Below are 13,371 nucleotides of genomic sequence, written 5' to 3' on the forward strand. Positions count from 1 at the left end.
TACAAAATAAATTAAAATGTATTTCAAGCATTAATTTAATAATTTAATATTGTGCTGCTTCAAACTATATTCTTTTTTTTTTTGTATTTTGTATTTAAGTTTGTCCACCATATTCATTTGCTTGCTTTGCCTCATCTCTAGAGCCTACAACATAAATTGCACGCAGGAAACGTCACACACACATTCACACACGCACACACAATCACTAGCTCTCTCTCTCTCTCGCACTCACACTCACACATACTAACAGAAAATTATGTATGCACGCAGCATCAGTAGCGCTCTCTTTGTCTCTTTCGCTTGGCGACACTCTCGTGCTCTGCTTTAATAAACGGAAATGAAAAATTTGAGTTGATTATTGTCAAGTTTTGTTGTTGTCGCCGTTGTTTTTTTCCCACTTCTTTATTTTTTATTGTCAATGCATATCCCAAAAAAAAAAATGAAAGACAAAAGAGATTATAATAATAACATTTTGAAAGCGACACTACAACAACTACTTAGTTAAAAGAAATGCAAAAGCTGCGGGCTGATTTAATGTGTTAAGTGCAGCAGCTTAATAGAAGCGTTTTACTCACGTCAATTAACCTTGAATAATATTATTAAATAGGGTCGGAAACTGTTTCAATCAGCTGCACGCAAAATTCTTAAAAGCGCATTATTAATGAGCTTTTCTCAGAGCTTTAAGCAGCTTTCTTGCTACGCAATAACTATATTTCCATCACATGCTTGTTGTCCCCTTTTGCCATAAAAGCCAGATATCCTAATATATGTTTATCTGAGAATCTAAGCATTTGATTCCTTTTAAGAGCTTCCCATAACGAAACAAAATCAAATGATGTGTGAGACATTGCGCCTTAAATTATTCAACGGAATATTTATGAGCAGCGCCTCAGTTGCATTTTGTTGTAGCTGAAATGTCACTTTCAAATTTATGTAGACATTTATTAGCACACAGCACCGAGCATAGATCTATGAAATGGCTGCCAAAGTGACACAAATGCATCTCACTCCGAAATGCATTTCTCCCACAACAGCAAAACATCAAATAAATAACATAAAAAGAACGAAGAAGTGAAAAAAAAATTAGAAATACCAAATGCACACCTTTCGAAGACATTTGAAATGTTTGATGAAGTGTTTGACAAAGTTGTCGTCTTTCCTGTAAAAAAAACAACAACAACAACAGCAACGAATGCCACCGTATTAATCAGCGACAACTGCGATAGGGTGGAAAGATGGAAGATGGAAGATGATGAGCTCGTGCTAAGACCACAAATGTTGCATCTTACACGATCATTTTAATACTTATGAGAAATGACAATTTCCTCTACCCAAAAAAAATAAAATCGAGTTCAGTCAGTACTTAAAGTATAGTATTCAAAAAGGGGGACAGACATTTGACACCTGCTGCACAATTATTCAGCGCCCCTTAAAGCGATACCAGGAATCCACATTTATATTGAAAATAGATTGTGCTCTAAAAATAGTCACTAAAAAAGAGAAGAGACAAAAAAGAGTTGTCTGTTGCATTGTTTTTATAAGCAGACTTCTACTAGGAACACGAGATAAACATATGGGAAAGGGATTTGGTGGCCATATGTGTGTGTGGGAGCCTATCCAATGCTGACTTCCCCCGACGCCAGCCCTTTTATGACAGCAAAAATAACAAAACATTAATGTCAAAAACATCAAAAACAAAAAAAAAGGGAATACAACAAAACAACTTCCAGAATCGCAGTCAAAGCTGACAGACCTCCAAAGTTGTTTACAGCAAAAAACTGCATTTAAAATGCAGCTCACATCGGATTCATATGACAGGCCACATATAAAATGCTTAGTCTAGGGACTAAGCCAACTTCCAACTGGCTGTTTTATGAACTCTTTGGCAAACATCATCTTCTATCCATAGCCAATAGACATTCTTGTTTTTCTGTTTATAAAATTTACAACTCGGTTGCAAGTGCAAAGATATATGAACTGTGTGGCATGCAGCGTGAAAACTGAACTTCTGAACTCTTTTTTTTTTTTGTTGTGGGAGGGAGAGAAAATATTTCATGCATCGTGAAAGTGAAAACTGAAAATGAAATGCTTGAATATTTGTTTATGTTCGCTTTTTGACTGGGGTGGTAAAATACGTTGCCAGGCGAAAAATATCTTAACTCGAAAGATTCTCGAAAGTTTATGATGTGTTTTTAAATGTTTCCATTATGAGCCGTTTCACTAAGCAAATAAATTCCATATTAACTGGGTCAAAGTGGATTCAACTCAACAGGCTATAAGTACTAGTAGTATATCAATGGGGAAGATCGTGTAATATGAAAAACATCAGCTTGACCTCGCATATTAAATCGGAAAACAAGCTACGCACTGATTGAAACCATGACAATTTATGGCTGGTCAACCTCGGATGCAGGCGCATTCATTGGCATTCGAAAACCGAATCCAAAACATAAACAGAAACAGAAACCGAAACCAAATGCAATGTCATTTATAATCGTTGTCGTCGCCCGCACACCGTTCTGTGTTTGCCCCACTGTCCACTGTCCACAGTAGCACAGTGGTTAAATTCTCACAGTAACGAAATGAGCACAACTCACAGCAAATGGAAAAGAGACAGCAACAACAACAACAACAACAACAACTGAGCAATTTACACAATTTAATGAACATCAAACTAAACTGAGGGGCAAATTGAAGCGTTAGACTAGTCGTTGTGGGCGTAAACTAAGTCAAATAGTGGGCGTGGGCAAAAACAATTGAAAGCGTTCTCGCAAAAAAAAAAAAAGTGGAGCAAAGCTACCAAAGCGATAAATGATAAATACAAAAAATCATATTCACATTGCAATGCAACTTAAACCGATTCATGGCTTAATTGAGCAGAGGAATTCACAAATCTCATGCGGAAATCAACAATTAACCAAACCAAAAACTATCACTGAATATGAAACAGTTTTAATCAAGTGGCCTCAACTGAAAAGATGCGCTCATAATTAAGTTACAGTTGACATAATTAAATGATAATTGTTGTGAACCAAAGAGAGCGAGAAGCAGCATTCTTTTTTTTTTTGTATTTTTGTATGCACATTTGAGTTTTGTATATACATATATTCATTTATATATCGTATTCATATGCACACATACATAGCTGGGGGAGGGTTAATTTGTGTATCGTCCGGTCGGGGTTTCGGTTCCATTTGCGATCCGCTGCTGCCTCGTGGCCGCAGTCCATTTAATCCCGCATTATTTGTTCATTCGTTCGTTCGTTGATTTATGTCTTGCTAAAATGTCACACAGCTCTGGCATTTATTCAAATTGTTCACAAAAATAAAAAAGAATCACAAAAAAGACACCAGAGAGTAACTTTGTATGGACTGGCAGTTGTTTTTTTTTTTTCTGGGGGACCCCATCATAAAACATTCAAAGCCAAATAAAAGTAGCTTTTCACAGAATAAAACTTGATGAATTGGACATGTTTTAGAAGTTATGATACTTCCTCGAAATGACATCGATAGGCAAAACAAGCATGGCAAATACAATTATTAAAAGCTGTCAAGTTTAGTTATTTATTATTGTGCCTTACTTTATATTAAAATGTTATGGCACAAGTTCTTCAAACTAAGCTACTTAGCTTAATATTAATGTACTTCAAAAGCTCTTAATATTTTCTCTGAAGACAACTTCATTAACTTATATTCGCTTTCCTTAATTTGTATTATAAATCAAATTTGATTTCATTTATTAGTTTCTTGACAATTTTAATACTTTCAGCTCGTGTTATTGCTACTCTTTCTTACTCTTCATTACACTATATGAATATCTTCTTCTGCTGATTTTTCTTCGAAGCAACTTTGCATAACTTTATTCTTTGTTTGCTTTATATTTGAAGACACTTTCAGCTCGTGTCATTACCATTCTTTCTTACTTTTGATCACACCATATGAAAATCTTCCCTTGCTGATTTTGATCTAAAGCAACTTCGCATAATAATTGTAGACACTTTCAGCTCGTGTTAATTCTGTTTTCTTGAACTATTTCATCTTTAGTTTGTTTTACAACTTCCGCTACTTTAAGCTCGTGTCATTGCTGCTCTTTGCTTACCCTCCATTAAACCAAATCAAACCCGTTTGCTGCCCACCGCCCACTACACACATAGCTGGCGCCGAGCGTTATTTTAATCAATTAATTAAAAGCATAGTCGCATAGTTCTAGGCAATCAGCAAATGACTAACCCCAAGCCCAAGCTAGAGCATCAGCTTCCAGTTCCATTTGCAATGCCGAAACGACAATTAGCCGCGACGCGGACGAGATTTTCGCTGTTTGACAGCAACAATTAAAAAGAGAAATGCACTCAATATTTGGCAATACAGTTGGTGTATTAACAATGAATAAATAAAAGTGCAAGAACAACAATATAAATAAGAGGCAACAAAATGCCAACGAAGCGAAGTTGCAGGCTCTTTGGCAGCTGCCGCAAGGCGGCAACGAATAACTACGAATATGTGGATATGAGTAAGTGAATGTTAACAGATGCAGCTGCATTTGGGCACCATTAAAAAAGCATCGATCAAAGAGCAAGCTACAGAAAAAGACAAAAATAATAAAGAAAAGAAATCGCGAAATTTCAGCAAATTGCTGCGGCAGTTTCACTCTGTGTATGTGTGTGTGATATGAAAACAAAGAGAGAGTGTGGCAAACAAAGGGTCGCATTTTTCTTGCAATTGCTGCGGCGACTGTTTAACAATTACCAGATGTTGGCGCTGAAATATTGCCAGGCGACTCTGGCAAACAAGTCAAGTCAACTCAACTCCAGTCACATCTTCACTTCAATGTCATCGTGCAACTTGCAACTTGCAACTTGGCCTGTTCACCATTTTTCGACAGACTGTCGTCTGTCATGTAATTGAGTGATAAATTTCAATGCAAGCAACCAGCAGCGAAATCTAAGTTTGAAAATGGCAGAAACAAAAGCCATTATGGAGCAGCAAAGAGCAACTTTTTGGCCACGGCCATTAATCAACCCAAAATCACAAAAGGCAAAAGTTTTGCTTCGCGTTTGTCGCCACATCTGCAGTTTGAATCAAGAGGCAGGCAACAATTTTCAAGTTAATTATGTTGTCATGCGTTTAGAAAACAAAAACGCGCAAAATAAAATATGTTTGTTATACACGATGCAAATTTTGAAAAGATTCAACGCTCCACTTGTCATTTTATTTTTGCACAAGCCTTTTATTTATACTACACAATAATAATAATAAAAGGCAGCAGCAACATTCTGTCTCCCTTTGGCCACATAATGAGCAGCAGCTGCCACATGCAACAGGAAGAAGAGCTCGGGTCTCTCCCTCTCTCTCTCTCTCTCTCTCTCTCTCTCTTGCGTTCTCCTCGGAGACACAGACAAAAGTTTGGAGATGGAGTCGCAGCAAAAGTGACGAGGGGCGAGAAAAAAAAAATATGTGTGTCTGCCGCCATTTGTGGGTGTCAAGATGTCGAGAACTGTGCAGAGCGCCTTAAGTGCAACAGTGGATTTCAGTTTGGCCAGGAGATAACATCGAATCGGTTCGCAACCGTTTTTAGAATCGGATCGTCTTCGTCGTCGTCTTCGTTGTCGTCTTTTATTTTATTTAAATGCTCTGAACGTGACTGAATTTATGTTGGCCAGAAGGCGCATCGCATCAAAAGCCGGGCAATTAATTTGCCCTCACACGCCTTGACAAAATAAAAACTTAACAAATTGTTATTGTGCCTATCTATATGCCTTGAATTTATGTTGTTTAATTTAGCTTAAGCAAACTAAAGCCAAACAGACTCAAAACAGTTGTGTCCAAGTTCTCATTGTGGAATGTTTAAAGTTGTGTAAAAGTCAAAGAGAAAAATTTAAAGTGCTAAACGCGAGAAATGTAAGAAATGCCAGAGTATGATGAAATGAAGGCGCCACGATGAAATCAGAATATCTTTCGAGTGTATGAGAGATTGATTAATCTTTTCAACTCAATCATGGCAAACTTGTCAACAATCGATTGTCTGTTATCCTCATTGATAAGCCATAAAACTATACACTTTACCTTTTGTTTGTACTCAACAAAATTATCACACTTTGCGTTGCATTTTCTTCGCTCAAGTGGAAAGCATTTTGAAAAAAAATAAGTCAAACATGGACTATTTGAGTAGGGTCATAAATCGCTAAAGTCAAATCCTAAATACACACATTATTTATCAAACGACAGCAACACAAACCAATGCAATCGCAGTGTGTATTGGGAATGTATTTTTTTCGGGGTCGTTAGGGCCAGTTCTTTATCAGTTGTAACATTCCCATGCCCGAACAATTTTGCTCATCAATGACAATCGTCTGCGTCTTTTGATTTCATTTTGCAGACAACTGCGGCAACGTGAACAACACAAACGGAACACCAGCAACCGGCTACGGCTTCGGTCAGCCGGGTTACAACATGGACGACATTCTGATCGTCACTGCCAAGCACAGTGAACGCGCCTATCTGCGCGCCACTTTCCTGAAGAACCATTTCGACAAGATCACCAAGCAGCGCGGACGCAAACCATTCAAGTAAGTACAACTTTTTATTCATTTTTGCTAAAAAAAAACCTCTTAAAATTTAAATAATTAAAAAAATTAATGAATTATTTATGTAGTTTTCAAAATTTTATTTAATTCTCAAAACAAACTTATACGTGCTACGAAAGTACTGCAATATTAGATACCATTGTGAAAAGTTATTACCAATTTTATATTAAATGTAATAATAATAAGAACACTGATTCTTAAAATTTCACAATTTAAAATAGTCTGTTTCAAAAATATTGTAATTTTAAAAATTATTCCATAAAGTTTTTACCAATTAAAGAAAAGATTATTATTAAGCCTAGAAATGAGTGATGATAATTACAGATTAAGCACAGCATCCATTTTTTATTTTGCAATAGAAAGTCATATTTTATATGAACATTAATTTTGGCGAAAGTTCAACGGCCGTGTAGCCTAATGGATAGGGCGTCGGACTTCGGATCCGGAGATTGCGGGTTCGAGTCCCGTCATGGTCAGTTGTGAAAATTACTTTTTCCTTTTTTTACCAACTTTAAAAAAGTTGTCAAATAGGTAAAAGATTTTTTAACTTGGTTAGAAACTTTAATTTACACTTTAAATTTTGTAATATCCAGAGTTATATATATATTTTTCTTATATAACTTTCCAAAAAGTAAGCTAAGACTTAAAGCAAAGTCTTTGCTTCAACCTTTTTACCAAGTTAAAACTCATTTCCCACGTTCGAAGGATCCATTTTGCACAAGTTGTAAACCAAAATGTTGAGCTCTCCAGTTACCAACTTCGCAATAACGGTATAGTCCGTGTAGCCTAATGGATAAGGCATCGGATTTCTAATCCGGGGATTGCGGGTTCGAGTCCCGTCATGGATGGCTTCTTATTTTACTTTTTCTTTTTCGTAGCAATTTAGTCGATTAAAAGAAGTTAATTTAACTTTCTTTAAAGTTATAGACAAAACACTTTACAGTTTTTAAGAGTATATAAATAAATGTATTTTACTTATAAAACACTTAAATACTTAAAATATAAAGAAAAAGCTCGGGTTTAGTATTTCTCCTAACTTAATGTTCCATTCTCATGTTCCAAGGATCAGTTATGTGTAATATGTAAACATACAATTTATCTAGAGAGTTACTAAATTTATGGTAATCAAATAGGCCGTGTAGCCTAATGGATAGGGCGTCGGACTTCGGATCCGGAGATTGCGGGTTCGAGTCCCGTCATGGTCAGTTGTGAAGTTACTTTTTTTAAATTGGTAACAACTTTTTAGCAACTTTTAAGAAGTTGGCAAAGTCAAAAAGTCTAACAATTTCTTGTTCTTTCTCTGCATTTTAGTTTTCTGCACATTAAAATTGATGATGGCCCCTTCAGCGAGGAGATCGCCCAGAAATATCAGAATACAGCACTACAGATTTTCATATTGTGTCCCGCCTTGCTGGCACTACCACACAGCTTTTTGATGACCCAGTTTTCGTCGATCATACGCGTAGAAAAGGTGCTGGCCATACTGCTGGATGTGGGCGAGGATAAGGTCAAGGAGATGCACAAAACGGCGCTGCCCAGCTACTACAAGTGGCGTCGTTGTGTGGTGCGTGACAATGATCAGGCGCAGATCAGCAACATACTCGGCATTGCCACCGATATCTTGGGACGTGCGTTGTGCCAACGGCCTCCGTGTCAGGACAACAGTAATAGCAGCAACAACAACAGCATTTCACGCAGCTTGTCCAGCTGCTCGGAGGGATTCACTGTGCTGCCAAAGAAGGTGAAACAGGGTCAGAACAAAGTGTTGGCTATGCTCGCCGAGCCACTCAAACCCAACGATGCCCTCAAACTGCTCGTGGAGAAATCGGGTGAACTGATTGAAATCAGGAACTTCAAGTGTCGCAATCCCTATACCATACAGTTTGCCATACCTGAATCCTGCATGGAAATCTCCACAATGATCGAGATACGCATCGAGAAGAATAACAAGAGCCTCGGAGCACGTCCCATCAAATGCGAGAGTCGTCTGCGTGAACTAGAGCAACTACTGCGCATCGAGGATTCGCCCATTGAGTTCATGTGTCATGCGCTGGGCGTGGGTCCGCTGGAGCGTGATGCACTCGATCAGCATTTGCTGCAGTGCTTCCAACGCAACATGCCACCCAATTTCCATCTGCTCAATGGTCCCTATGAGCGTCAACCGCACTTCTTCTCACGCCTCGAGTCCAGTCCCGAAGAGTATCCCACACTGTTGCATTTCGCCGCACGTTGGGGCTTCAATCGGTTGTGCCTGCAGCTGATGGAGTGTCCGGGTGGCGACACCGCTTGTGGCGTTCGCAATTGTGCGGGACGCACACCCGCCGAGCTGGCCGAGCAGGAGGGACACCACAAGTTGGCACAGAATATTGTCAGCTTCTCGGAGTTTCACAATCTCACCATGGTCTATCATTACTTCAAGGGCATTGAGAATCCCAGCAGCGGAGCCAGCAGCCCGGGAGCACAAACAAAGCCAGCAACAGCAGCAACAACAACAGCGGCTGCCAAGAATCCTCCACCAACTCAAGTCGTGATTGGAGCGCTGCCCGCATCGCCGCGAGCCAAGCCGCCAAAGCAGCTGCCCACAGCCGCTGAGTACATGGAAATGTCGAGCGGTTCGGAGCGTGAAAATACGCCCGAGGTGCGTGCCAAGACTGAGACAATGGCCATATCGAATCTCAACTACATCAGCGTGGAGACCGAAGATGAGAATCTGCAGTGCAGTGCCACCGAGAAGCATCTCGAGAGCAGCAAAGTCCTCGAAACTCCAACCACAACAGGACCTGCTCAAACAACAAATGAATTGCGCATCAATGAACCGCCATACTATCAATCCAAGGAGCAAAACAAATCCCAAGATGTGGTCGACGGTGCTGCGGCAACAGACAAATTCAGCCAGGAGTGTTCACAGCTGCTCGAAGCGAATGCAGCTGGCAATGATTATGTAATGCAACCCTCCAACATACCAGTGCAGCAGCCCGACGATGGCAACTATCTGTTTCAGCCCTCCAATCGGCCAGTGGAAGAGCCACTGCGTCCCAGTCGCTCGACCATGAGGTTGCCCCAAGTGACACCAGCTTATGGCACACTGAAGCGCAGTGCCAGCGATGCCTCGAGCAGCACACGAGCCAATGCCGACGATGAGCTCGCAGAGATTATGCATGACTTCAAGAACAATGTTTTGTCGTTGGGTGAGGTGGAGTTGCTGGTGGAGAAGTGGAAGCATCGCAATGATGTGCAGCAAAGCTTTCGCGAGAAACAGGAGCAGATCGATCAAATGCGACGCGAGTATGTGCGCATCAATGATCTCGTCAAGCTGCAAATGAAACGCGACACGCCCTTCGAGCGCATCAAGAAATTATTCTCCCGGCAAAAGGCTGCAACCGAAAAGCAACAGCACAGTCAAAGCTGCGCCGACAGTCTGCTGGATGAGACCAAGAGTTCCATTGCCACCAGTTGCAGTCTCAAGTCATCGGCACGTCCCATTAGCTCGCTGAGTCTGCAGAGCGTTTCCAGCTCCAGTTCGTCGTCGGGTCGCCTCAGCACTGGCAGCAATTGCAGCGGCGCTTCGCTCGGTGATTCGGGCACGCATTCCGATCACGAGGATCGCCGACAGTTTGGCTGCCGCCTGGGAAATCCTGGCACGCTGTTGGACAACTATTTGGTGCCGCCACCGCCGCGTCCAGTGTTTACGCCCGTCTCAACACCAGGCGATGAACGCCATCAGATCGTCTTCCCATCGCCCATGTCGAGCTGTTCGCGCCTGCACACGCCCACAAGTCCGACGGGCTCGGATCATTATCAGATGTTTCCCTCGAACATACCCGTCTATGGCAATGGAAACGGAGGCAGTCAACCGTTGTCCACATCACAGAGCAGTAGCTATCTAAACACCATCATGGAAACAAAGGAGCAAGATACTCAGCAACACTATCAGAATGGTGTTACCCTACAACCGATTAAGCTGAACGAACGCCCCAACATCATCTATGGCAAACTGACCAAGAGCAATTCCAGCAACGGCTGCAGCTCCTTCAAGCCCAAACAGGTTGCCTGCCCCCAAGTGGGTTGCATTGAAGTTCAGGCTGAGGTCTATCAAAATGTGGGCCAAGACACAACTGCGACAACATCCGAAGCCGTTGGCAAAGAGCAGGCCACAGAGTCGCCCAACTACATGAACTGTTAATCTGCTCCATTGTATTGTACACATCTCGTAGCTGTTTAAGTTTTCATATCACACACATACGTATTGTCTAGGCATAGGTTTAAGTATGAATAAGGAGTACTATATACAAATATATATCGAAATCTGCTGGAATGAGTATAAACTAGTTAAACGAGTGCTTCGAACAACATAAGTAATACATTATTTTAATGGTATCTCTATGTCTCGACTCCATTTAGTTGTACATTACATTTTTTTATATTATGTATTATCTGTATAATTATCATTATCGTTATCGATCTGTACATTATTTTTTTGGCAACGATTGCAAGCAACCAAAACAACAAAACATATCTTAGTGTTTAAGCTGCAAGAAGGTCTCGGCACCAACGAATTGCGATTATGTAATTCTAGCTCTAAGTATTCCCCGCGCATATAATACTATATTTTATTTTACTACCATATGCTACAATATTTCTCCTATTCGTAAGCCTAGCATGCAGCGCTAAAGCATAAACACTTTTGTTCGCACAAAGTTTAACGCAATAAACGTAATTCTTTAAACAATGCAAAGCTTTTTTCATTCATTGCACTTTGGCACAGCACGCGCGGAACATAGAACGTGGCAGATCCTTGCGGCTCCTTGTGCAACCACACAGGAAATCATGCGGAAGCCAACTACACGCAAAATGGAATTACAGGTGCCAACATAAATTCAAGGGAAATCAACAAAATAAAAGGTAAAAAATAGAAATAGTTTACTAGCTGCAAAGGAGCGACGTTCAAGATTTCCTTTAAAATTTAAAGCAATTGAAATAGGAAATTTAAAATGTATCTTATTCTTCATAAAACATAAAACTATATAACATAAATATAGAGCATTAACCTATATATTTGCAAACACCTTACTTTAATTACACTGTTTGCTGTAAACAACACAAAATTAATTGAGCGCATTTTACCAACATAGCGAAGAAAAACACAAGACCTTTGCTTGCCAGCAACCATTAAGCCAGTAATTTTTAATTCACATTCACAAAACTTGCTTCGTCTGGCTTTGGAGGTCGCAATTATTGCGTATACGAACGGCATAGTATTTCTCCCAGCTGAGTAGGTTGTGAGTTAAGCCGCCATTTTCCATTTGCGTTACATGTTCACTAAATGGTAGCAGGGGAGGGCAGCCAGAGCATACAATTCCGCCCACAATATCCGGCTCTGGCTCTGGCTCTAGTACAGCTGATGATGGGGAGTCACTCGGCTCGATAGTAAATGTGGTTTCAAAGCTGAACTCGTATATGCAAGTTCTAACGAGCCGCAAAGTGTAAATGCGTGTGTGCATGTGTGTGTGTGAGAGAGGCAGTCAGAAATTGAGCGAGAGAGAAAGAGTTGCGCTGCTAAGTAGGCAACATTTTATGCATGTTGCAGGTTGAGCTTTAGCACAGCGTGTTTCAAGCAAAATATAATAAAATAAAGACAAATGTGAAAGATAAAGTATAAAAATATAATAACAATATATTATTCAATAAATAATTTAAATGTACAAATAGGTTTGCATTTATTTTCATCTTTCATTATTTTGTGTGTTTTCTTTATGTCAACTTGAAGCACCCTGTGCCAAAGCTTTATTTCAATGCCGCCAGTCAAAACAAAAATAAAGCCCTTCTCCAAGCGCTTGAGCGTAAACTGCTGATGAGAGCAAAGTGCGAGAGAGAGAGAGAGAGAGAGAGAGAGAACGTCAGCTGGGGAGAGCAACGAAAGCTTTTTTTGCACTCTGCCTGCCAAAAGCGAACAAGTGTGTATAAAAAGGACATTTCTTTCAGTCGACTCTGTTAATTAAGCACAACTGCTACACAAAAGTGCGCGTTACAAATTTCGCAATACGTACACAATTTGTATTTACGCCTTAAACATCGATATAAAGATACTTGAATATAACAAAATCCAATTTTAAATATCCCATTAAAAGTGTTTAATTCACCCGATAGTTAGTTACAACTTAGCAGTGCAAAATAATGAAAAACTTTTGATAATAGAATTGTTGTTTGGCGCATCCTCGGTTGCCCATTGAGTGCTGCTGCACTCTCGTGTGAAAACAAAAACATAATCATTAAATTTGTAGCTAAACTGCGTAGTAGACAAAGCAATGCTTTAAATTGTTAATAATCTATAAAGAAAATTGAAAGTGCAACAACAACATTCTCTTTGGGAAATTTAAAAGAGTGCAGCATAAATGCACTGAACTGAACTGCAAGGAACGCAAGGAACTGCAAATCTGAGAACCTGAGAACCGCAAGGAACAGCCACCGCTCGTAAATAATTGAAGGTAATGCAAGGAAAAAGGCAAAGCAAGGCAACGTTGTCAGCAAAACTCATAAAATTTATGTGAGATTTTTTCCACTTGTTTTTTGTGTTTTTGTGGATCCATAAGCAACGAACCGCATTAATTTCCACTTTTTTTGAGAGCCACAGCTCGCGACATTTATTTGCCTTTCCATTAATTTGTTCTGTTGTCCCAGGCGGCTAAAGTTAAAATTAAAAAACGTTACCATGTGAAAATGCGACCACTTCAAAGTTTCTGCCGAGTAAAGCATTTTTAATGATGCACTAAACGTTGATGGGGCCAGCA

General features: G+C 39.9%; 2 protein-coding genes and 3 non-coding genes across 10 annotated transcripts in view; all 5 read left to right on the forward strand.

Annotated features, from left to right (window-relative positions):
- LOC133836496 (phosphoinositide 3-kinase adapter protein 1) overlaps window positions 1–11,312 on the forward strand; it is a 37,202-nt gene extending 25,890 nt beyond the window's left edge. For 3 of the 5 annotated variants that reach the window (XM_062267017.1, XM_062267016.1, XM_062267019.1), the window contains 2 exons: window positions 6,376–6,565; window positions 7,895–11,312. In XM_062267017.1, coding sequence (XP_062123001.1) covers window positions 6,376–6,565; window positions 7,895–10,766 — 3,062 coding nt within the window. In that variant the 3' untranslated portion in view covers window positions 10,767–11,312. Of the gene's footprint in view, window positions 1–4,485; window positions 4,510–5,941; window positions 5,959–6,375; window positions 6,566–7,894 lie in introns of those variants that run through there. The other 2 variants (XM_062267018.1, XM_062267020.1) reach the window with 2 other exon arrangements.
- Window positions 6,987–7,059, forward strand: Trnar-ucg (transfer RNA arginine (anticodon UCG)). Its single transcript has one exon. It is a non-coding gene; the product is annotated as a tRNA-Arg (tRNA).
- On the forward strand, window positions 7,359–7,431 carry Trnar-ucu (transfer RNA arginine (anticodon UCU)). The gene has a single exon. It is a non-coding gene; the product is annotated as a tRNA-Arg (tRNA).
- Trnar-ucg (transfer RNA arginine (anticodon UCG)) lies at window positions 7,716–7,788 on the forward strand. The gene has a single exon. It is a non-coding gene; the product is annotated as a tRNA-Arg (tRNA).
- Window positions 11,313–12,556: 1,244 nt separating the features above from the next.
- Window positions 12,557–13,371, forward strand: part of LOC133839273 (germ cell nuclear acidic protein) — a 45,686-nt gene continuing 44,871 nt past the window's right edge. For both annotated transcript variants that reach the window (XM_062270696.1, XM_062270695.1), the window contains exon 1: window positions 12,557–13,068. The gene's annotated coding sequence lies outside the window, so the exon portion shown is untranslated. The remainder of the gene's footprint in view (window positions 13,069–13,371) is intronic.

This window comes from Drosophila sulfurigaster, chromosome 2R (assembly GCF_023558435.1).
Source record: "Drosophila sulfurigaster albostrigata strain 15112-1811.04 chromosome 2R, ASM2355843v2, whole genome shotgun sequence".
Classification (NCBI taxonomy): Eukaryota; Metazoa; Arthropoda; class Insecta; order Diptera; family Drosophilidae; genus Drosophila; species Drosophila sulfurigaster.